Consider the following 26,185-nt stretch of genomic DNA (forward strand, 5'->3'; position numbering starts at 1 on the left):
CTTACTCCGGTACATGTTGTAATGATTTCCAATAAATTATAATTTTTGATGGGGGTTGACGAGCTCAGGGACCATTGAAATGGATGGAACTCTATCACCTATATTAACCATTTATAAAGGTCGGCTTTAGCAGCCTGGTGACCTTGACTTGCCCAATTGTTGGTGCATCATCGGTCACTGTTAGTAGGTATGTGTAATACATTTAGGCGGACATCATCCACACTGGCTCATCGGTAGGAAAACAATAAAACATGAGGTGAAGGAAACACCTGCCAGGTCGACTCAGGGGTATAGGGGAGTTTGTGTATTACATATATCTAGTTAAAGTGCCCGCCCTGAAATAATAAAAATACATTAAATATGTACTTGTCGACGCTTCTTGATCCTCTGCTCCTGGCTGACCCATTACCAGACCGTGCTCCAGAGTCCCGGTGTCGGTAATACACAAATCAATTATTATGAGTAATGCAGCAGCGCTGCTCTGCTCATCACTCAAACACATATTAACATAACACCATCAAAATAGCATGACGAGTATAAAACACTGGGTAACCATCTGACATGCAATGCGATTTTACATTAAATTAACAGTGAGAGTATCACAGCCATTTTTCTTCATCATATTGATTTGCCCGGGACAGGGACGGGGTCATGCCAAAGGGCAGGAACCCCTGGCCAGAGGGCATGCCCCAAATGTGAGTATAATTTACTTAAATGAGCCTAATTGCACAGATGTAGACATGCTTGAGAGCCGACCGGTTTGCACTTTTCTCTTCCCGCTCAATCAGAGCTGGGCCTGGGAATCCCCCACCTCCCCGGACTGTGGGCACATCTCCTAGTTTGTCTGCATTTTCAAGGCAGTGCCTAGGCATTGCCAAGCCCTCAAAACTTTACACCGCAGGAGAACCCTTAAGAAAGCTGCCCGGTCCCCTTGCGCCACACCCCTCGGCAGTGAAGATGGGGAAGAACCGACCGGTTTGCAGTTGCACTTCTTCCCGCTCAATCAGAGCTGGGCATCCCCCACCCCCACCTCCCCGGACTGTGGGCACATCTCCTACCTGATAGTTCCTCATTCTCCATCTCGTCCACTGTATCTCGTCCTCATCCCCAAGGGCCCGTGCATGCTTCGGGCACAGCCGAGAAGTCTCCCCCCAGGGGCTCCGTTTTTCTGTCCGAAGGTTCACAATGTTAACCGTTGGTGTGCCCGGCGGCGCTGCAGGAGCTGCGTAGACAAACTCTTCCCAGGCCCACTCCCCCAGCTTCCATTGCCCAATCAGGAAGCGCAAACATGAAGGGAGTGCTTGAGTTGTTACCACCCACTTCACTTCGTCCCTGTAGGCCAGCCCTGCCCCTTACCATTTAATTCAATGGCGCTCTGATGAAAACGCCTGGGCCACGGCATAAGCGCCCCATGTAAAAGTAAATCATTGCCGCTTCCTCCGGCCACTCCCATCATGCTTTCCAACACCCTCCTGGTGTGTGCCACGAGGGCGAGAAATAGCCGTCGCCCCAGGCCAGCACATGCGCAGGAGGACTGTCTGACTGTCTCACTCTCTAGTCTCTCTACTCTGACCGCACGCACCCCTTCCTTAAAGAAAAAAAACTAGAATTTGTATTGAAATTAGAGTAGAAGACATAGCACGAAGCAGTGACTGAGCGCTTAATTTAAAGCTGCTCCACATGTACACATTCTCTCTCGTCTTTTCCCGGATGCTAGTGGGGCAACGCCCCTTTCGCCCATTAATACCAGCCGCCACTGATGGGAGGGTTCACGTACTACTCCGCTCCTCATGACATACATACACGTATTGATTACTGGCTCATTTCGCAAACCTTGATGTCCACGGTGCAGGATTGTGAAGTGTTAGCACAGACGTTCTCGGACCACTCACCTATTTTGTTGACTCTATCCGTTCCTCCACGCGGGCCTCCTCCCTTCCTGTGGAGTTTCCCTCCCTATTTGTTGCTTGACACAGTCTTTAAAGCGGAACCGAGTGAGGCTATCTCGAGTTTTTTGCGATAAATATAGGCACAGTAGATTCTTTTGCCACCGTGTGGGAATCCTTTCAGCCTATATTAGGGGTATAGCCATCAGTAAACATGCAGGGGTAGTCCGTTCAATCCGTGGTAGACTGGCACGTTTGGAAACCCAGATTGCTGCATTAGAGGACGAACTGTCACGGGGGTCCTCTCCACAACTGCTTGAACTCTTGAAATCTACGTTAGCCGAGTTCAATGCTGAGCAGGACAGTGAGGTTAAATACATGTGAAAATATGCTACAGCTTTTTTTTTAGCTGAAATAATAAATAAAATACGCCCGTTTGGTAGGACACAAAAGAAGCGCGTAAATTGATACGGGACAGCATTCGAGCGTTGCAGTCCACTAGATGCGTCCAAATTCAGAAATAAATTCTTTTTTGGGCGGGGTTGCAATTCCAATAGGAGAAGATTAAAAAATGACGGGAGGAAAAGTGGGGGGTTTGTGCAATGTGGGGATATCCTGAGAAATTGCGTATTGTTAAACACCAGCTTTGGTAAACTGCATCCGTTTGGGACAAGGCATGGGGCACAGAAGTGTGCTGGTAAAAGCAAAAAAAGGAACAGCTAAAAACACAATGCTCAGATACATACAGGTTTCCTATATAAACTGAGAATCTTACCAAGTCATGACTGACACCATTTTATTGTAAAGGTAAGTCATAACCTCCGAAATTAATGTACACATGATGAAAGCATTTAGACGACGTCGGAGGTATTTAAAATCTAGTAGGCGCGTGACGAAGTTAGCGAGGTGACTTTTGATTCGCACTGTGGATAAACACGAATGCAGGAAAGATTTGTCAAAATGCGGAAATAATTCAGATCCTTAGTGGAGATGCAATTGACAAGGCGGTTAAAATTCACAGCATGAAGTGATCAGCTTCCAGCGTTTCTCCACCAATATTTTGCCAATACTGACTGCTTAACAGGGATATAAACAGACGAGGAAAAGGAGTAACATCTGAACATGGTGTTTTAGTCAGGAGATTTTAACCAACCATCCGTCTGTAAATGCTTTCAGCCCTCTAGGAATCCCAATTGCTACTGTCAGGTGGGTTGGGGGCGTGGGAAACGTTCTGTAGTCATGGCTAGGTAGTATGGTATGCCAAAGTCCGGCGGCGACTCAATACCTCATGGTATTTATCATTCGTATTTCTTCTTTCTGCTGCCATATTAACATCTGAAAAGAACAATCAACTCATCCAATTCAATGCTACGGAAATAAAACAAGATTGTAAAAACATCATTGGGAAAACAGACTTTAAAGAATGGAACAAATAAAACACACTCACGCATGGCTGACTTATAGTTTTAATTCTACTACTTAGAAAATAAAAACATCCTTAGACATGTTTCTTCAGAAGAATCTTATTCCGTTTTCGGAAATCACAGCAGGCATCCTTCCACAATAGCTCTTTTTTTTGTGAGGAGGGTTGGAGGGGGGGGGGGCAGGTCACAGAGCAAAGCACAAGGCGGTAAAAGAACCACCATTCAAAAACCACAATCCTAAATGCAGTATACGGGTGAGGAAAGTTTCACCCACGGGTTCCAGCACATGGGTGCGCCTGTTCTTCTGAGCTTTAAAGCAACGGAATGCAACAGGCATGATACCCAAAAGCAGAAACTTTTATTGGGCACCCCTTGGGACGAGTGTGACTGATAAAAAACATTGTAGAGAAAAATAGATAACAAGCATTGGCCGTGCGGCCGTGAAAGGGACGTAGCCGCGCGGCCGCAAAAGTGAAAGAAAACAAGCACGCGAGTGATGCGTGCTTGCGTTAGTGAAAGAAAACAAGTATGCGAGTGGTGCGTGCGTGCCCATGACGAGAGAGGAAAGCCAGATGGCGCCTCTGCTTGTGCCTGTGAGCGTAACCGCACGCTCGAGGCCACACAGAAAGCATGTGGTAGGATTTTTAAATGCCCACTCACTAAATGTCTCGCCAGAGCATCGCATGCGCTGGCTCATGCGAGACCTAAAAAGGAGCCCATGAACATGCTCAATACAGACTATTGGAGTTACATTACCTTGTGACTTGAAAGACTACTTTGAAGAAAAATAACTTGCAAATGTCAGAGCCCAAAACTAGATGGCAAGAGTGTGCTAAGCATATGAATCTACACCATTGCACACTACAAATAGATGCTTACAGGGTAGGGAACGTATTCCTTCCTCTCGCATAGCTCTGTTTATAACCCTGCTATCTTGGCAGTGTGGAGGACGGATATTGAAGCACTGGTGCAAATACAGCAGCTGCATGACGCAAGTATGAGTATAGAGATGGGAGATCCAGAGTTAGCGCTGCAAATAAACATGGCCAAGACCGTTTCCTCTAGCGTGTCTGAGCACTAGGAAGAGAGGAGGTCGACCTTGCACCGAAGACAAGTGGCCCTCGAATGAAGACCACAGCCAGGGCCATAAGTACGCTACTCTGAGCCGACACTCATGTGAGGTCACACAAAAGATCTCCTACCGAGGTAAAGCTCTGCTCCTGCAGGGGTCGGACATCAAGCGCTGAGCACAGACACACAAGACTGCAACCTCCAGGGCCCCTGCTCCATTTGGGCTCTGTCCAGCACCGCAAGAAAGCTTTAGAGCCAACATAGGTTCCACCCATGAGCGTTGAGCCTCACTAGTTGTCAGATCCAAGGGTTCTGAGCACCCTCACTCATCTGGCCAAGCTACAGGCGATATCCCAGTGCTTGATGAGGATAGCAAGCTAATGAACGCAGCAGGCAAAAGGCTTACTGAGGGGTGTTCCCTCACTGGCATATGGCTGGTACAGCAAGTCTCAATGCTTGATGAGGAGAGCTAGATAATTGATTCAGCAGGCAAAAGGCTGTCTGATTGGTATTCACGCACTGGCGCATTGCTGGTACAACGTGTCCAGTGGATTCAAATGCAGGAACTTTTAAATCACCTTCTTAAGGAGTTCAGGAAGAGGAAGTCCGAAAATAGTGTCCGAGGGCAAGACCATCTAAAACTCCAACATTCGCTATGCACTCAATGCCATGGACAAGACCTCTAAGAGGCATCAACACTAGTCATTCTCAGGTCTGGCTCCGCATCTCTGGGTTCAAACTTGAGGTCCAGTAGCATCTCCTCACCCATCTGTTTGATAGAGAATATCTCGTGGCCACCAGGTTGACAAGATGCTTGAAAAAATCAAAATGAACATGATGATTTCAAAATCCATGGCCTCCCTGCAAACTTCGGCTGCCAGAGAGTCTTTCAAAAGCAAAAGCTCATGGGAAAACCTAAGCCCACTTCCCCCTTCTAATGACATTCTTATCTAAAACAGCAGCAAACGTTAATGAGCAGGCTGGCAGGTGTTACACCATGGCAAGGGTAGAGATGGCTCTGGTAAAGGGACCCCTACTGCCAAGCATTGACTTGCTCAGTCTCCAACAACTCCCCAACCCCCATCACACGTTGTTAAAATGGCCATTTTTGCGTGGTCCCCTGCAAACTTCGTGCCTTCTTCCTCCTGCTTTTGCTGAATTCATTTTTGCTGGCCATAGGAGTCTGAGCACTTTACCACTGCTAACCATTGCTAATGTGCATGTGCTCTCTCCTCTAAACATGGTAATATTGGCTTATACCCATTTGGCATATTTACAAGTCCCTAGTAAAGTGGTACTACATGTGCCCAAGTCCTGTAAACTAAATGCTACTAGTTGGCCTGCAGTACTGGTTGTGCCACCCACTTAAGTAAGCCTTTAAACATGACTCAGACCTTCCATTTCAGAGCCTTTATGTGCAGTTTAAACTACCGTTTCGACCTTGAAAAATAAACTGTTTTTCCAGGCACAAACATTCCTTTTTAATATATATGTCACTCCTAAGGTAGGCCCTGGACATCCCAGATAACTGGGTGCAATATTTAAAAAAAAAAGTAGGACATGTACTCTTAAGCTTTACATGTCCTAGTAGTGAAAAACTCTTGCGTTCGGTTTTCACTACTGCTAGGCCCAAATCTCCCATAGGATAACGTTGGGATTACCTTATTACATTTTAAGTGTGATTTCCAAATGAAAAGATGTAACTGTTTTAAGTTTGGCGTCTCTGGAATCTTAATTTCAATTCCTAATTTATGGTGAAGTCGGATTTTATATTACAATTCTGAAAATGCCACTTTTTGAAATTTGCTCACTGTGCCACTGGATTCAAGCTAGCCTGGCTGAAGAAGGGTGACATACCCTGAAACCGGTCCCAGGATGCTTGTTTCTGGTCCAGGGAGGACCTGGACTGGTAGTTCGGTTGGACTGTTCCCATGGGGCACAGGGTCAAGACTGATTTGCATATGGCTGGGTCCAAACTGGTGTGGCGTAGTGGGCAAAAGAACAATAGATTTACCCCAGTTCTTGTGGCTGGTCGAGAATGTTTTTATTGTCAGCATTCCTTCCATTATTTGTTTGCTGTAATACGTTTTGAAATTTGGCATTTTTTTTGCCTTAGCCGTTTGGTGCCTGCAGCTTGTCTCTGGTCATATGGCTGGGTGTAGTTGGCAGTTGGGCTTTGTTTGTTCCTCCTAGACATCCACACACAATGGGAGCTTAGATGTGACAGGGTGGACCATTACTGGCTGTCTAGGAGGAAGGAGAGGGGACCAGCCTCACTTACACCTGAATAGTCTGTCCAAAGGGCTGCATACCCCCTGTAGTTAGTCTAGAGCCAGGCCAAGGAAGGTAGGGCATCTGTGCACTTCCAGGGCATGTCTCCAGAAGCTTCTCCTCACTTCTGTGTATAAAAAAAGGACCTCAGACCATCACTTGAGTACACTTCTGGACCTGTGGATACTCTGCCAGGAAGAAAGACTTCTGTGTTGCTGAAAGGACTTCCACTCTGCTGGACTTCTGCTCTGATGTTCTGATCTGCTGCCCTCTTGCCTGGGTGAGAAGGACTGGGCCTGCATCACTTGAACCCAGAGTAACTCTAAGGGCTAGTTGGCTGGTCTCCTGATCCGAAGCCTCAGGGACATAACTGGCTTCCAACCATCTTGCACCTGAACTCTGCCATCTGTGAGCCTACCCTGCCAATCGGTGCCACCCCAGTACTGGACCCTTGGAAGTGGGCCTAAGGTGCTTTCCAGTGGAACTGACGCATCTTCTGTGTTGAGCAGCCCATCCCTGAGCAGAACCGACACATTGTCGCTGCTTTGTGGATTGTACCCTTTGCAAAGACCCTCACCACCCACCACAGTCCTCGAAAGTGGCGCATCAACCTGGTGGCACTGCGCAACCACAGTCCAGGTTCTCTCATCGACAGTAGCCTCAGCCTAGACGATGGTGACGCACTCCACATCGCAGCCTCTAAGCTCCTTGGAACCAATGCATTACCAGCTGCGCACCGCATTCCAGACGCTAGACTTCGCATCAACAGCCACATCAATGGGATCCTCGACGACGATGCATCAGGATCTTACACTGCACCCTCTCCTCATTCTGGACCCTACGCATTGCTTCGGCTGTGCAGTGCACCTTTGATGTGGATGCGGATCCACACCATGCTCTGCAACCAAGATTTAAGGTGCCCTGTTCAGCGGGCCTAACCGGGTACCTGTGGCCGGTCCACACTCCATTGCAGTTGTTCTGAACTTGTGACTTGGTCTGGTGCAGCCAGATATCCCCAGTAGCACTATGTGCTTCTTTGAGCTATTTTTACAACAAACCTTACAATTCAATATCTCCAGGTTTTTTTGTGGTCTTTTTATTCATTAAAAACAACGCTATTTTTCTAAATCAGTTGTCGGCTCAAGTTAAGCCTGACTGCCATAGGCCAAGGTACCAAGGGGGTGAACACTGGTTAATGTCGGGGTTTTCTTGTGGCTTACCCTGAGAAGGATTGGGGTTGCTGATTGACCAGGACTTAAACATCAATCAACTAACAACACAATTTCTTACACACGTCCTCTGTTGTGGGGAGTTTACAAGATTTCCTTTCTCACTGGGAGTAAACCAAGTGACACTAGTGGGTTTTAATGGTGGTTCGCCACAGTTGCTGCTTAGAACTACCCACGCTCAACATCCTACCTTCAAGGCGTCCTCAGCAGAGACCATCTCCAGCTCCTAGAGGAAGAAATACCAACACTCCGTTAGAACAGGGCAATAGAAAGCGTGCGTCCACACCACTAAGGAAAAAGTGTCTAATCGCTTTTCTTCCTTATTCTCAAAAGGGGGGGGGGGATACCTAAGGTGTATCCTCAACTTCAAGCCTGTAAGCATATGCATCCTGCCAGAGCATTACCATATGATGACCCTGCAAGATGCTGTCCCTTTTCTCTAAAAAGGCGATTACATAATGGCACTCCACCTTAAGGATACCTCCTTTCACATACTCATCCGCTGTTCTCACTGACTACATTTGCTTTGTGGTAACTAGACATCACTACCAATTCCAAATACTTTCTTTCAACACCGCTTCAAAGGTGTTCACAAAGCACCTAGCTGTGGTGGCCTCACATCTCTAATGGGCACACTCATGCATTTCCCTACTTTGACGATTGGCTCATCAAGAAGCCGTGCAGGAGCAATGCCGAGCTCACACCCAAGTTACAATTTCCCTTCTTCACACCCTGGGGTATATCGTAAATGGCATCAAATCCCACCTCTAATCTCATCAGATTCAGCCCTCACTGGCATCAGCATTAAACTCTGTCATCTCACCCCCAAATGGCTCCACATGCTTCCCTGGAAGAAATCCCTTCTGGTCTCTTCCTATTAACTTGGCAGCAACTCATGCAAGCCTCCTGGCTAATATGTAAGCGAAGACCCTGGAATCACGGTTTTGCAAGAGGATTAGTCTGTAAGACTCACACTTGACTGAGTTTTAATATAACTACTATATGTACTCCTGCCCTCCCAACAGTCAAGTGGCTTTTGGCAGTTCCGCAATATGCTGTTAAATAAGTCCCTCTAGACTGGAATTATTTGAGTATCTAGGGTCCGTTAGACTTCCCCTGGAACCCTGTCACAGCCTGCAGGTGTCCCCTTCTTTATGTTAGCAACAGCTAACCTTATTTCCTCCTCAGCAATATCTATTATAAAACTATTCTGATCATACGATTAAGACTAAGGAGCTGAAGGATCCTCAACCTGTCTCCCACTGCTTGATCGCTTGGATTCAGACACTAACTACACAGAGAATGATAAAAGTCTTGGAAAGAGACCCATGTCCTATTGCTGTCGGATGTAAGAGGGCCCTGGGCTAAAACCTGAATATATATATACTATTATGTGTCTCCTGTATCTTGATCTTCCAGGCCAAATTTTTCCCTACCTTTTTACCACTTTCGTGTTCTTGCAAATTGCTGACCTTACATCTTTCATATATCTTCTGCTCTAAAAGGCTTACACTTAATTCTCGCATTCTCCAAACGATCTCTTATCTCACTCCAAGATATCTCTTGCTCAGAGTTTAACAACTGACTTTCCTACCTCGTGTAGTGACATATTTAAGGGGGGCACTGTTAAAATTATTTTCAAGAATACAATGTGTATTAGTATCTAAGTACTATACTAGTGTCCATATTCAAGTAATCTTTGATCCATTGTTCATCTTCGACGCAAAACCCTACTATCAAAACCCAAACCGAGCATCAAAGAAGCATGATCAGACAAATATGAGGGTGTATAAGAAGCTTGCACAAACTGCTCCTCAATTCCTCTGATCTACCAGCCAATAATCCATCTTTGAGCTGTTCCCATACTTTTTGCTATAAAACTCTTTGGTGACCTTTCCTAATTCTCCATATGTCCTCTAGCCCCATATCCCCTATATTTTTCGGTCTCACCTAGAGCGCAGCGCAAATGCGCTGCTCTAGGCGAGGGCCTCTTGTAATCACTCTAGACATGCAGAAAGCTTGTGCATGTGGTTGTCACATCAATTGGCTTTTGCGTATGGCTTTCAAGAAATTAAAGCACGCAATTGGCCAATGGCGGGTGCATGTCCCACCTCTTCTTAAAATGTTCACTCCCATGGCCTATGGGCCTCGGGAGCCAGCAGGCTGGCAGATGCATTCGTCCTGGGTTGCTTGTTATCTGCTAAAGCAATTTGTCGCCTTTCCGGCCCAGCTGTAGCTTTCATTGCATGTTTGGCTATTCCTGTATCAGGCTACTAATTGATGTTGATGTTAATGCGCCGCCCTTTGAAATGCTTGTTTTCAGTTTTGTCTGCAGTCAGACATGCTTCTTAGCTGGAAACAGTCTCTGGATGCCCCGACCCATCTTCCTTAACTCCTTTTCTATTATTGATAGTTTCAATGCCTCGTCAGGGGCAGTCAGCGCTGTATACATGAAATTACAAGTAGTAGCCATTCCACAGGGTTTGCAGTTTATTAAATGTAACAGGTGGCTCACAGGGTTTGAGATTTCGTCTCTAATGTAAAAAGAATTTCAGTCTAGGATAATCTCTTGCAACCAGTTTCAATGAAACTCCGTCAGGAGCATTGTACGTTTTGTTACGGCGGGACGATTCGAGCATTTATTCAGGAAACAAAGTAATGCAGAAGGTATGCAAGTGTAACCGGGAGTACTCTGCTTAATAAAAACCGCTCACCTGGTGCTAAAGATTGTTTGTAATAAAGTGGTGCTTTCTCCTGTGAGGCTAAAAGTTGCGTTAGTGAGGAACTATTATTTACCACCATTCTCGGAAGAACTTGCAACTGCTCGGCCTCCACTCATAAACGTTGCTGTTGCTAATGGGGCGTGGTGCCGTTTAGAAAAGCAAGTTAGCTGGTTCGGGGCTGGAAATTCATGTCTCAGGTTCTTCATTGGCAAGAATTATAAAAAATCAAAAAAATCATTACCAATGTATTGGACATATTTACTGTTTGTCAAAGACCGCGTTAACACAAAGCTACTGGTGAGGAGTTGATTCTGAATTTTAAGTAATGTATCATTATTGCCTCAGGGACACTCATACATTTTATTTTGGATTTTTTGTAAAGCACTTCTGACCATATTGTGATGTCTCTAGAGCAATTTCGAGGTTAGATATAAGGGCACAAGTATGAAATTACTGTAGCTGGAACCCAGCGGCGAGGGTTTTAGCATTTACTAGTGGTTTGTATTTGGGTACCGTAAATCTAAATTACTTGCACTTCCTGGTGAGGTCAGTTTTTAGTTAACGACGATTTTAGCAAGTGAACCATTTATTTGCAACCTGTTTAAATCCATGCATTCATTGCTTTCTATGTACTGCATGGTTCCCACGACCTGTGTGGATCATGGGACAACGGGGGAAGGGGTAGTTGTGGGAGGCCGAGAGAAAGAGAGACTGAACACCAAATGTATTTCGATATTTCAGGGAGATGGACACAATACCACAGCCCTTATTTCATATATATTTCAACCTCTACCAGATCGGGTGGCAATGTTATGCCAGCAGGTGGTAAACCCCTTCCGGGCAGTGTAGATAGATACTGCATCGCCGGCCTCAGTCGCAGCACCGTGATGTTCCTGTCTGTCATTTTAAGCTGATTCTCTGGGGAGAGAGGGTGGCGTCTTGCATCGGCTGGTGTTTTCACGCCGCCATCCCGGTGATTGCATGCTGGGCCCTAAAGCCCTTTGCGGAATGAGCCCCACACAAGTCATTTTGGAAGGGGGTGAAAGTGTCACGCGATGTATGCTTCGCAGTGGGGGTCGGTATTGCTTGTTGAACTAGGGAGCAGGCCACGGCATAGAGTATATTGAAGAAGAACTCCAGCTTTGGTTTTCACTGCTGAAAATTAGGAAGTACCCGGAAACCAATGGGTTAAGACCCAGTAGCCTACAGCAGTTTCTTCCTTAGCCGCCTCCTTTCTTGTCAGAAGGCTTTGTTCTTAGTTTCTTAAATAAGGATCCTGTTACACCACATAGACCTCTCAGACCAGTTTGTCCAGCTGTGGAGCATGAATGTAAACTCTCAGAAGGTTTTAATATTGCAGAATATTCAGTTTTGACAGCAAACACTTCATCTCTTATGCAGAAGGCAGTGCCAAGAAACCAAACACTTGGCTTTCCTTAAGGTTACACAACTTGTTAGATTTGTCTCCATGCTGAACTTTGCTTTGGGTAATCTTATTCTCAGTTTGTTTATTTAGGCAAATTAAGGTAGATCCATTGGATTTGTAGAATGACAAATCTAATACGCATCACTTTTTACAGTACGCATGCTAAGCTAATAGTACTACCGTTTAGAAATCTCAGTGACTCTCTTTGATACAGTGAGCACCCTCTCCCACTTATTCCTCTGGGCCGGTAAGCAACCTCGGGTCTCAATGAACCAGTTTACTCAATCAGTTTATGATGGTTGCCCCGGAATGACCTACATGCACCTATACTAATGGGCTGCTCAGCTGCCTGTGGTAACTACTCTCTTTTGGCTCTGGGTGATACCTGCATATAGATTAGAGTTGAAACTATGCGGCTCTCCTATATCACTTTCCTTGGCCCTGGCTGCTTGAACACTGCTGCAAAGCTTTATACACATATATACCAGACGACTACCTTATGTCGACCATTAATAGGGATGGAAGAGGAGGAGGTATCGCCATAATTTATAAGAAACAGTTTTCATGTTCATTCGCCAAGGAAGAACTGCCCGACTGTGAAAGTGCATATTTTAAAATCATAATAAACCCCAACTTCACTGTGTCGGGCCTCTACATCTATCGCCCCCCTGGCCCTGCTTCAAAATTCATTGAGGCTCTACTCGAGACAGCAAACTCTCTAGTAACAAAAAACTCTAACTTTACCATCCTAGGCGATCTCAACCTTCACTTTGACCTGCTAAATGACGCCACGATCAAAAATCTTCTCGCTGATCTCTCTGCCTTGCAATTTAATTCCCTCATTCTAGCTCCAACGCATCTAGCTGGTCATATTCTAGACCCAGTATTCACAAACATTGAAGAACTTAAAGCAGAGACACCCTTACCAATGGGATGGACAGACCATCACCTTATTAAACTGTCCATTCTAGTCAACAAAATTAGGCACAAAACTGCACCAACTCGTCGTCTAAAAAGACCATGGCATAAACTTTCAATCAGCAATCTTCACACCACCCTTGGGGATTTCCACCATGACACCAATTCTGATATCAACGCAACCTATAGCGCGTTTCATGACTGGATCACCGGAGGACTTGACGCCCTCATCCCAGCAAAATGGACGAAAGGACGCAACTCACCGTCCAACCTATAGTATAATGACACCCTCAAAACCATGCGCAAAGACTGTAAAAAAGCCGAGCGCTTATGGAGAAGGGAATATAACAACGAAGAAAACTAAAAACGTTCCATAAAGCCATCCGCGCTGCGTGAACTGCCTTCTATGCAGACAAAATCGAATCCAGCCCCACCCCTGCCAAAGAAGTCTTTAAATTTGTTCAAGAACTTGAGAGCGGCAAATCCACCCTCCCTAGTATCTCCTCCGCACAACAATGCGAAGATCTTGCTATGTTCTTTGTCGACAAGGTACAGAAAATCTATACTTCTTTTCCTCAGCGCTCCCACAGCCCTTCCAAAAACCCTACTCCTTCCCCCAACCATACTACCCTGACTTACATCCCGAAAATTTCCATTGACAACCTTACCAAATTATGCCGGAAATTTAAATCTGGTTCGCCGGCAGACCCCATGCGCCCGGCCCAATTTTTAAAGTCACTCGACTTTTTTCTACCTTCACTTACCTCTATTCTGAACCTCTCCTTCACATCAGCAAGTGTACCATCTGCCTGGAAGCAAGCGTGGGTTTCACCCATTATCAAGAAACCCACCTTAGATTCATCTAAACCGGAGAATTTCCGACCAATCTCCCTGCTCCCATGGCTGTCCAAACTTGCTGAAGCACATGTGAACAGTGCTCTATCCCAGCACTTGGTCCAAAACATCATCCTGGACCTATCTCAAAATGGGTTCAGACCAGGCCATAGTACTGATTCTGCTCTCCTGGCCACCACAGAGCACCTCCGAACGATTTTAGATGCCGGTCAAAGTGCTGCGCTGATTCTTCTTGACCTCAGCGCGGCCTTTGATACGGTATCCCATGATATCCTTCTAAATCGTCTGGAGACATTTGGAGTATCTGGCCACGCATTGGAGTGGTTCCGATCTTTTCTCAAAGACAGATCCTTTCGGGTCTCAGCACCCCCCTTTCTATCTAAACCTCACCCCATTGCACAGGGAGTTCCGCAGGGCTCTGCGTTGAGCCCATCCCTTTTTAATCTTTACGTGCAACCTCTAGCAGCAGTGGCCAAAGAATGGGGACTGACTTTGGTGTCGTACGCCGACGACACACAACTGGCCATCGCTCTTACAGAAGGCCCTTCCATCGCCTCCTCCAGTTTTAAAAACGGTCTCTCCGCAGTAGCCCAATGGATGACAGATAACTGTTTACAGCTCAATGCTGGTAAAACAGAAGTGCTACTCCTTGGCAAAAACACCAGCCTCTGGAATGAGCACTGGTGGCCGTCCTTCCTAGGCACCATCCCACCTCCCAAATCCCTAGTTAAAAACCTTGGAGTTTGGATGGATTCCTCACTCAACTTTCAGGCCCACACCAAAAAAGTTGCTGGCACCTGTATTGGCCTGCTGAGGAGTCTCAGCCACATACTAGGCTTCTTTAACGCCAAGACTCGCCAACTTATTATTCAGGCTACCATCCTTTCGCGTCTTGACTACGCAAATGTACTCCTCCTTGGCGCCAACAAAGGAGAGATATCACGACTCCAACGCGTGCAAAACTCTGCGGCTAGAATGCTAGTCGGCCTCCCCCGCAGATATTCAGCCAGAGCGACCATCCAAAAACTACACTGGCTACCTGTGGACTCCAGAATTAAATTCAAGACCCTCATTATTACCTTTAAAATCATCAAACTGGATACCCCTCCACTGCTTCGACCACTCCTCACCCCCTACGTCCCGACACGTAACCTGCGTTCCTCCAACCAAAACCTCCTGTGCGTTCCGCGCATAAAACTCTGCCGCATGGGCGGCAGCTCCTTTAGGGTCCTTGGAGCCAAACTATGGAACAGTCTGCCGCAATACATCCGCTCCATAGAAAGTCTTTTGGCGTTCCGGAAAGCAATTAAGACGCATCTATTCCCTCTTTCCTAATTCCCTTCATCTTATTTCGCTCAGGCCTGGGTTTTTGCGGTTTCTTCTAGCGCCGGGACGCCTCATTGCTGGGGCAGCTGTTTGCGCTCTACCAAAACAATACAATACAATACATCACTGCATTAAAGCTACATAATTGTTTGGTGACGTCACAAACCATCACTGTGCCGGTGAGCAATAAAAGGCAAAGTTCCTTGGTACACTCAGCCTATGCATGCAGTACACAAGGACGCTCGGTGCCAGGAAGAGGCCTTTATTTTACACATTAACCACTAGAAAACAGTAAACAAATCAAGCTTTCCCAGCCAAATGAGGCTACATCAGGCAGCCTGACTGCGCCAGTAACAACCCTAGAGCCGCACGGAGCGGACCCTCAGACTGAAACTGCTACAGCGCCCTGAAGCTATGCTCATAACATAAACCGCTTTACGCCTTGTCCAGCCACATGTTCGTCTCCTGTAGTGCCCCACATTTACATTATTATGCTATGCAAGCTTGGTTATCTCTGCCCCAGCAGCCAGCTGACAGCGGGTATGTGGCCACTGCACGCAACCATTCCCAGAATCCTTTTGACGTGCACAGGCTCATTAAAGTGTCCTTGTGTAACGTAACTAGTGGTCATGAAAAGCGCTCCAAAACCTTCGGGTTGAGTTTCCGCTATATAAATCTGCAAAAAAAAGATTAACACTGGCCACCGCACGCAACCTTTCCCAGTATCCTTTTGACGTGCATAAGGCTCATTAAAGTGTCCTTGTGTAATGTAACTAGTCCTCATATAAAGTGCACAAACTTTACAGTATTGAACACAGCAGCTACATTGCTCTACAACATACCTTAAAAACAGTGGCACTAGCTCTGGCTAAATACTTATAAGGTCCCAAAGGCGAGAACTATTGGCTATACCAATGCTTGTTTTAAACAGGCAGTCATCTATGGGGAATTGCAACGTGTCCTACTAGTAGAATGATCGATCTTCTGTTTAACAGAGTGTTAAAATCTCCCCACACCTCACAAAATTAAAGCATTGGACTCAAAATGTTTTGTAAAGAAATGACTTTATACACAGATCATATTGTTTAGGCGTACAAATTTTGCTCTATTTGCTGTTTAACAATCGCACATCTTCCACTAGAATCTTTCTATTTGCATTTCTCCTTAACAGGGCATCCTCCCTACTCCCTACTTGAGAGGTACAGATCAAATCATGGGCCCTTTATTGCGTGAGGTGACTCAGACTCTGTGAGATGTATTTCCTGTAAAATAAAAATTACATGTACACCACTTGCTTCCAAAATCTCAATTTCCTCCTATCCCCCTTTCTGTTAACATTCCAAACATTGTTTACCAGGTGTTTAGCCATACCAGTCAACCCAGACATAGTTCCCACAAGGTCCATGCCCCCTAACACTTTGCAAACCTAGTAAATGAGGACAAAATGTTTTTTGTTGTTTACTACTATTTGTTTCCCACCCAACGTGCTCAACCCTTTCTCCCTCCTAGAGCCATTTCATGCCATTTTGGATGTTCCCTCCATCTTGTGTCTCCCTGAATCTAACATCTAACATTTGGGCTGGTGGTACTTTGCATTACATCTTATAACGCTCTCTGTATCAGACTAATTTTTCCTTGTGTTCTGAATCAAAACACCAGCTTCATACTCTAAGCAGAATAAATGCATGTTATTTTCCCACATCACCTACAGAAAGGCTGGGAACTTTATCTGTGGACTGGCCTCAAGATCCTGTATCTCCACCATGTTTTTTCCAAGAGTCCAACGCCTCTCTTCTGTCTTATGACACAGGTCTGACCTGATTGTACACCTGAAGTCGTAAATCTAAATGCTTCAGACTCTCCTCTTTCACAGCACAAGTGTGAAGGTGTACCAAGATTTTCCTTGGATACTTCCTGTCTGGTTCAATCTGTAAGGATCCCTGTGCACTGAATGTCTGAGGCCTGATCACAAATCTTCTCAGTCACCTCAGCTTTGAGAAGACCAATCTGGATAAGTGTAATCACACATGATTTTGTCTGTGCCCTCCGTGCCTTCAGGGGAATCAGAATTTTTATTTTTATATTGTTATTAATAGCCTGATTTTCGAGCCTCTCAAACTTTCCTTGGATCACCATATCGTGGGCTTTTAAAGCAGCTAAATTGCCAGAATTTTATTCTGTGCTACTGAGACCTATAGGGCCGCGGTTCTTGCTGCTAGATCATTGAGTTGTACTCAAGACTCTCACATTTACCACGATTACTTTCTGTATTTACAAACCTGTTCTTGAGCTCTTCAGCTATTGCTTTTAGTATTGACTCCAGATCCTCCTTGCTGAGTTCACTCAGTTGTTTACTCAGGCCTCAGGCTCAAAGACACTTAATGGCTTATTTGAGCTAATCAAAGAGTCCAGCTCAAATGCACCTAAAAGGCCAAGGGCTTTAGTATTTATTGCTTTAGCGAGGTACCAGGGTCGAGATCTTTTATGTTCTCTGAACAGCGCAAGCCAGACCCTACAACACCATTGGGACTCAAACTCTCAAGCCCATCCTCCTATACTAGACTCTCTCGTGGTCCGGCCCAGCAGTATTTCCTTCAGAGCCTTCTCCCAATACATTCCTTGATCTTCCTGCTGAATAAGTACCTGAGGTGACAAACTCCATGTCCTATCCTGTGTGCATGGGGATGTAAATGTTGATGAAAAAGACCGTAAGAGGGGGGCTTTCCCCTCCTGTGCCTGATAGTTGTGGATCCGACCCACCGTCCCCTTCTAGTACCGGTAAATCCTTCGTCACCCTGAAAAAGGACTTTACTGAGGGCGTAAGAAGCTGGGGTTTTGTTTGGGAGATCTGTGTGCCAACATCCTGGTCTCCGTTAATGCCTCTACCTATGGTCCTCCTTTTATTCACCTTCAGTGTTTTGTTACAGAGGTGTTCCTAGTTACCTCTTGTTCCTCTACATGGGTCCTTCAGGAATGTCAGCCACTCTGTTCAGGCCCCAGATGACCTTAAATGGTATTGGTTGTCTGACTTTCCCAGTCCAAAAGCCTTAGAAGAACTTTTAGTGACTTGACCTCCAACTTCTGCCCACGACGCCAGCCTGACAGGCATATTCAACCTGAACATCTGACTTACTTTAGAATCCTACAAACCAACAAGTCCGTCTAGGGCCAGGGCAATAACACCTCCTGTGTTGCCAGTGTTGGATGGTCCCCCACCAGCACTCTGGGGTAAGGTCTGGCAGTTGACATGGTCCCGTGGCAACCAACCACCATCCAGATCATCCAGGCACGGCCTTGTTCCTTGCGTATGTATCACGCACCTGAGTGGTGTGTTGCTGCCTCTTCCTCCCTGGAAGAGCTGCCTCTGTGTCACCTTGCGCTCCAGAGCAAGCGCTGAAGCAGCACGGGACCACACATGACACTACCCCATGGTGTCTGAAGCCTCGTGGCACACCATAAGACACAGGCCAGGGCAGCAGGAGCAAGGTAGGTAACAAATAGCAAGAGAAAAAGAAAAATACGCCACTCGTACCCTAGCTCCAACACATTAGCTTGGTAAAATCGTCAGGACAGGGGGCTTATGCTGTGAATTTTGTTTTGCCATCATTGGTTTGTTTCCTTCATACACCACTCTAGGTGCACACCTATAAAGTTATAATTGTCTTATGTGGAGAGCTTGCCATCTGCCTGCAAATTCTTGCCTCGTTGTGCTTTAATACAAACCATTTGGCTTTCTCATAGTTCTTGCCTGCTTCTGTTTTGTCATAGTTTTGAATTTAACATATGCACACTGTTTACCGCCCTTAACCCTAGTGTGTTCTGCCATATTTAAGTTGTACTTTTTAAGTTGGCCAGTAGTCACTTGTAAAAGATTTGCCATCTTTCACAAAGCAGGAAAAAGTTGTGTTACATACTGTGTATGAATTTAATATTGAAATCATTTCTTATGCATGCCATTGGAGCTTTTAACAATTAATAATGACACCTATTTTCTATTATGTTTTTAACAGCTCAGCCGGGGTCCCGGTTCGGCCTTAGTCACCCTTTTCATGGACCTACTTTATTCACTAATCTTTAGGCTGGATCAGGTGAACATTTCTAACGAACAAATGCCTGTTGAATCTCTGGCAGAAACAGACCTATTTCTGGACCCAGAGTCTTTCACCACAGAGGAACCTACAAAGAATGAGGTAAAATAGTCTCCTTTTTTTCTTTGCACAAATGTTTGGAGTTGTTCGAATCAGGAAGCTTCTTCTTTATACTACTAGTTAGAGTGCCTGAATCTTCTTACAGCCTAGTAGTATATCCTGGGTACTTGTCTATTCAGTAACTGGGCCAGAACTTAAGTACTTTCAAAGATTTCACTTCTGATTGAGTTTCACACTAAGGAGCTATGTGATGAATCCAAGTGTCTTAGAGAATTGAGGTGTAGCAACAGGCTTGGCTCTGGTAAAGCTCATTTGTAAAAATGTATTGGAGGTTTTTCCTTCATTGCAGGAGTTTAGATCAAAAGGAAACTACTGCCGGAAGCCACATGTTTTGTGATATGTATTGCTCCTGAAGTTGTCTACTTCAGTAGGTTCTTTGAGCAGTATTCTGTGATTATGGGGCTCTGCAAACGTCTTTTCATTGCTGACACATGCCAAGAAATCTCTATACCAGTGGTTCTTAACCTGTGGTCTGGGACCCTACAAAGCCTATTCAGGGAGTCTGCGACTTCTTAGGAAATTGAGTAATATTAACAGATTATTAACCTCTTCTCTGCCCATGACGAGATAGTCTTGTCATGGAGCACGGTCGCGCTGTGCCCATGACGAGACTATCTCGTCATGAAACCCACCCGCGTGGGAAACGCCCGGCACAGGAGGGGGAAAGGGCGTGGCACCGAAGGGGTTAAAGTGAATATCAAGAAGAAAACTGTCAAATTGAACATTTTAAAATATTCTGTAAATGCGAAGGGATTTGAAATTGGAGACTAAAAATTATGAAAGTATCCTCAGAGTGATTAATGATAGCAGTACAAGTGCATCCTACAGAATAAAGTATTGATGATCAGTGGCTTCTGTTGAAAAACTCATTCACATTAAAATTAAAAAAAAAAATAATAATGTTTTTGTTTGGCCATTAAATCTCTTTTTAATCATTTGTGTATTTATTCGATGAACGTTTATTTCTTTATTTTTTGTATATTGCTGTTCAAATCATAAAAAATGCTTAGGCTGGGGTCCCCGGATTCTAGTAATGATTAAGAGGGGTCCATAAAAGTCAAAAGGTTAAGAACCACTGCACTATACCCCTATTGAAGCTGAACAGCTAGCTAACTTTAAACATCTGAGGACTCTCTTTTTCTACATAAGGAGGTATCTTTTGATAATTGTTAGGTTCTAAAGCACAGAACCACCCCCTGGCAGAGATAGCCTACCCATTTCTGATTGAGATAAATAAACACTTGTCACTGGATTGGTTCTCTTCAGACAAAGATATTGGTGGTGCAGAATATTCCACATTTTACCTTGAAGTAGACCTCCTTAGTCCTAACTCTTTAAAACTGGGCACCTTTAGTGAAACTCACTGTGTGTTGGTTTATAAAGCGGATCGATCTGGTTAGTAACTTCACATAGAAGTATGTTTCCTGGAGTTCTTAAGGAATTCGTGGAGCAACACAAGACACAGATTTTTATGTCGTTTTTCTGATCTATGTATAAAGACTACAGACAGTCCATAGTGTAAAAAAATAATAAAGCAGTGGTTTAACTTAGCAGAAGGCTGCTTTAAAGAACAGTCAACACACTGGCTAGATTTATCCAAACTAGGGAGGCTTCCACAAAGTGCCTCTCTTTTTGTCTTTGTTTGTCATTTCTGGCTTTTGCCCTGTACAAAACGAAATATGGGTGATGTTTTTGTATTAAACCTCTCGCCCCATTTGAGAGGTGATATTGATATGTAAAAGATAGATAAACATAAAGAAGCCAGCAAAAGTAAATCAAGCCTTTTCAGAGCTAAGGAAGGTGTCTTTAATAAAGCAGTGATAGACATGAAAAGAAGTTGGCAAAGCAAGGCCAAGCTATTGTAAAGTAAGACCAGCAATAAAAAGAACATGGTTTGTTTTATAGCTGTTTTAGTGATTGATGAAAGAAGCGCAAGAAAGACCAAAGCATGTCCAGGCTGTCTGCCAAAAATCTGGATAATTGAAAAACTGTTTTTGGAAACTAATAACCATTGAACATGCTTATATGCCTGTGGGTTAAACAAGAGGTTTATCCAAGAGATGTGGCGACAAGTCTTCATTTAACAAAGCAATCATACTGGAATTAGCAACTTGGAAGATAGGTGTGACAATGTGAACAGATGTCGTATACTCCTAGATTACTGAATGTAGGGAAGTCTCTATGTAAAATGACTTGCAGGTGATTGGAAAAAAGTGAAAGGCCCTGGTTAAATGGGATAAGATGCCCTAGCTCATCTCGTTGAGGGAGATATGGCTAGTGGAGTGCCCCAAGGATCAGCTCCAAGAATGGTTAAAGATTTTACTACAAAGGATTTGTGTTGAAGGTGGCGGACGCCCAAGTTGCACGCCTGTGTCGCTGCTGCTCTGCTTTCCATGCATAGTGGTGTAGTATGAAGAAGGGCTGAAGATGTCACTGTTGTGGTTTACTCCCTCCTGCTTATCTTTAACGGTCTCTGGCTTATTTACAAGAGACTGATGTTGGTGTGGCGGCAGCCTCAAAGTTCTCATCTCTGAGGTCTTTGACTAGCCATTTAGGTCCCTCAGATCCCAGTGAACTGTGGGAGAGTATTATTGTCACTTTCTAGATACTCTTATAGCAGAGGTCTGCAAATGATCTACCTTCACAGTGGACAAAAAAGTACTAAAAACATTTTTTTTTAAAGAATTAACTAAAATTGGATTTGACTGCAGGAAAATATGAGAAAATATTAGATGTTATGTTTTCGTTCCTAAGAACGTATTTCTTACTGTATTTTTATCTTCATAATTCATTTTGTCAAGCAGTAGGCTATAAAAACCGTTTGCAGTGCACTGTGAACCTACGTTTATTGTGTATCCAGTGGTAACAGAACTCGTGGTTTGGCATGACCCATCCAAGACAGCAGCCACAAAGTGCGGTACAACTCTTTCATCCCAGCCTGAATACTCTATTTCTAGAGTGCAATTAGCACGTTTTGTGACTGCTATTGAAATACACAGCCATTCCGCAGTCCTACTTGAGTATTAACACTCAACCATTTTCTCTTACAAAATGTAAACCACACATTTTTTTAACAGAGAGTTACTATGAAGTGAATTTTTAATTGCGAGAACTAAAGTAACATTCCATTTGTTTTAAAAATGTTTTACTTTACCTCGAGTTCTGTCCAAGCTCCCTTATCACTATACACGTGCAACAGGTACATGCATTTTATAATAGAGCGAGTAAGATACGGAAACACTTGAACCCACAGGCAAAGGAGAAGTGTAGTAGCTCATGTTGTCCTAGGACAGTAAATCTCTCCGTGTTAGCTTGTGTTTTTATAAGGTACTGGATGTTTAAAATGATAAAATCATATTTGTGTAGTGAAAAACAACAGATCTTTCTTTTTTAACGTACAAAGTGCGCATGTCCACAGCATAACATACAACAGGAAGTGGCCTCTTTGTGTTCATAACCCAGAACAATGAAACCATGCTTGGAGAAATACAAGAAAAACAGAAATGGCAACTGTATCTACAAATACATAGAGCTTAAAAGAGAGAACACATTTTTAGGGCTTTCCTGAAAGGCAGTTGGTACTAAGTGTACCCAGACTCTGTTTGCAAGCATTTCCATCTTAGAAAAACGGAACAACCTTCCTATGAATTGAGTATACTCAACATGGGGAGACAAAGAAGTAGCATCTCCCTAAAACAAAGAGGTCTATGCTTTCTGTAGAGGGAAATAATATTTACTAAACAAAGAACATTGTTGTGAACTAAACACAGACACTTGAACAACATTTTAAGTGAATAGGGTAACAGTGCAGAGTTTTACAAGCACCCAATAAGTATTTGAGTGTCTTCAGCATCAAAACAATGTGAACCTCAAAGTTCTGCACTCACTGTACTTTGGCCAGGGTATATGCAAGGAAACCTAGATAAGATACTATTGCCTAGTTGCATCAGAGTATATGATGCCATCACCTTAGTGTTGTGTTTCCTAGCATTAAACATTTAGGCTTTCCTCATTAACACATCACACAAAAACAGAATGTCGACACATCATTGGTCTGTGCATTAAAGGATATTTCTTGGTCCAAAACCTCTCTTGTCTTAAGAATTCACCTTCAGATCTAGTGGTGGAAGGCCAGATCCATCTCACTGATGTTTGTCTCTTCCAGTAAGCAATAACTGTTTTATTAAAGTTCAACTTCAAGAAGTTCTGACTCATCCACTTCTATATTACTAAGCGACACGTGTATGTGCAAGGCTAAACAAGGGGCTTGTTGATCCAGTTAAGTGTCATCATTGTAACAGAACAAAATAGTCAAGGGATCATTTAAACATGGTAAGAAAGCACTGATCAAGGTATGAAGGACCAAGTGGATCATGGGAAACCACACACTGAACGGTCCGGCTCGTGGATGGAAATGTACTCCTGTATTCCCTTTAGAGGTCGACCTGTTTCTTGCCCAAACTGTCTTAAAAGATCAATGGCAACTCTTCAGGGCCGGATTATTATCTAATCAACATTTAAAGGTGCCACGTCTTGTGTATTTATAGTGGCACCAATAGTTAAATTACTATCACTCTTGTGAACTTCGGTATATATCGGTACCTATCAAATAAATTTGTTCCCATCCATTCCGGCACTCACCCCACTAGGGTAGGGCCACTTAGGACACATGAGAGGTGCAGCCTTTCATGGCTGTTTGTTGCTTTCATGGAGGCCAAATCCCTGCACCTATCCGGTCACCATTGTCCCAGAGGTGTCGACCTGTAAGGGGAATACAGGAGTATGACATTCCCTTTATGTTCTCCCCTGTTTCTATTTTTAACCCTTAACACTGACCCTTCTAACTAAAATGGTTGTAGGGATTTCTAGCTAATTTTAATCACATTTTACACTAACCCGTTTATTGCCGGCCAACAGAAAACAGATCTCTGGCAAATTGGGCATTGTAGCACCAGCCCAATGAGGAGCTAGTCCAATGACGAAGCATTCCACCTTTTGGGGTGGGTGAGATCTCTTGCTCCAAAAATGAATTGTGCTAGCTCTCCATCAAACTATTCAGCATCTCAAACAGATATAGAATGTGTGCAGTGGACCTGCAGGATGTCTACTTAACACTCCTATAGCGAAGCGACATAAAGTTTCTTCAATTTGTAGTAGGTAATTCACATGTCCAATATGCAGTGCATTTCTTTTGGTCTGAAGTCCACCCCCTGTATTTGTTCCAAGTGCATGACAGTAGTAGCAGCCCATCTCCATTGACAGAGAATATTAGACTATTCATATTGTATGATTGCCTATTAAAAGCCCACAATAAATTGAAAGGTCACAGGACTTTCAGTCATTAATATTGCTATTGCACCACTTTGGCCTGCAGATAAACCTTAAAGTCAGTAAGAACCTCAGTAAAGGGTCTTTTCTATCTTTGAGCAACAATAGACACAGCATGAGGAAAAGAGTTCCCTTCAGAGGAAAGAGTATTATCAGTATGGGAGAAGTGTCAACTCCTCTTCAAAGCTCTCAGGCCAACAGCTCATCAGATATCCTCCTTCGTGTATTCCATGGCCTCTTGCATTTTTATTGTCCCATTTGCCAGAGTGGATATTAGTCCTCTTTCACAATGTCTGGAAAATCAGTGGTGTCAATGGAAGGCCAACTGGGACAACACACTTCAGCTTTTGACAACAACAGTGCCTCTTGTGGTGGTGCAAAAGGAGAAATCTCCTGAAAGACATGTCCTTCCAACAGGAACCTCCTGTGCAGATGATAGTCACAGATGTATCTTTGCCGAGGAGCCCAACAAGGCAACATTTCTATTCAAGGTCTATGGCTGAAAAGGGAAAGCACAATCACATCAACTACGTGAAGCTCAGAGCAGTCCATTTTGCTCAAAAGGCCTATGATGATGAAAACATTACAATTCAGGCAGATACCACAATAACTATGCACTACTTAAACAAGGAGGAGTGAGGTTGAGATGTTTGTCCCTGCTAGCTCAGCAATGTTTAGTCACATGCTCTATTAAGATTTATGCCAATATATACAGCCCACATGCCAGGAGAGCCCAATGACCAAGCAGATTTCCACAGCAGATTCTACAAAGAAACCAATCAGAGATGGGTTTTAAACAGTGGCATCTAAGCAGAGATGGGTTTTAAATAATGATATCCAAGCATCTTTGCAGAATGGAGTCGTCCAACAATAGACCTCTTGTCCCTAAAGAAAAAATGCAACGCCTCCACCTCCATGTGGTGGGAACCAGACTCTGTGGGAAATGCCATATTGATAAACTTATAAACTGTGCCATTTAAATAAACTTGATTTCGCTAATCCATTAGTCATCGTAAAAAATAAGAATTCCCAGGTACTACTGATCCTCATATTTCTTGTGTGACCGAGGCAGAGGTGGTTCCCAGATCTTTTACAGATGCCAGTAAAACCACACAAGAAGCTGATCTACTAATCGTACCTGCTGACCAAACTGCAAGGTCACTTGTTCCATCCAAACTTAACGCCCTCGAATTTGGCAGCATGGCTTTTAAAATCAGAGAGTATGGACCTCTCAGCGCTTCCACCTTATTGGCCGAACTTCGGCTTCTTTCAAATGAAGTTGATGTGATACTAACCAAACACTGTTGTTGATGCTTATGGTCATTTTAACGACAGAATATGATTCAAGCATGTGATCAGAATCCGGCGCTAGGAATTAAAGATACAGGTAAGTTACCAATTTCTTTTCATGCAGGGTTTTATGAATATAGAGGAGGCTTTTTAGGATAGAATGTTATCTCATGATGCGTAACTGTAGAAAGAAACATTATCTTCATGTGAGAGAGAGCTATTAGGTACTT

General features: G+C 44.2%; 1 protein-coding gene across 1 annotated transcript in view; it reads left to right on the forward strand.

Annotated features, from left to right (window-relative positions):
- URB1 (URB1 ribosome biogenesis factor) overlaps positions 1-26,185 on the forward strand; it is an 801,240-nt gene that overhangs the window by 402,289 nt on the left and 372,766 nt on the right. The window contains exon 21 of the mRNA XM_085623119.1: positions 19,140-19,319. Coding sequence (XP_085479245.1) covers positions 19,140-19,319 — 180 coding nt within the window. The remainder of the gene's footprint in view (positions 1-19,139; positions 19,320-26,185) is intronic.

This window comes from Triturus cristatus, chromosome 8, assembly GCF_964204655.1.
Source record: "Triturus cristatus chromosome 8, aTriCri1.1, whole genome shotgun sequence".
Taxonomy (NCBI): Eukaryota; Metazoa; Chordata; class Amphibia; order Caudata; family Salamandridae; genus Triturus; species Triturus cristatus.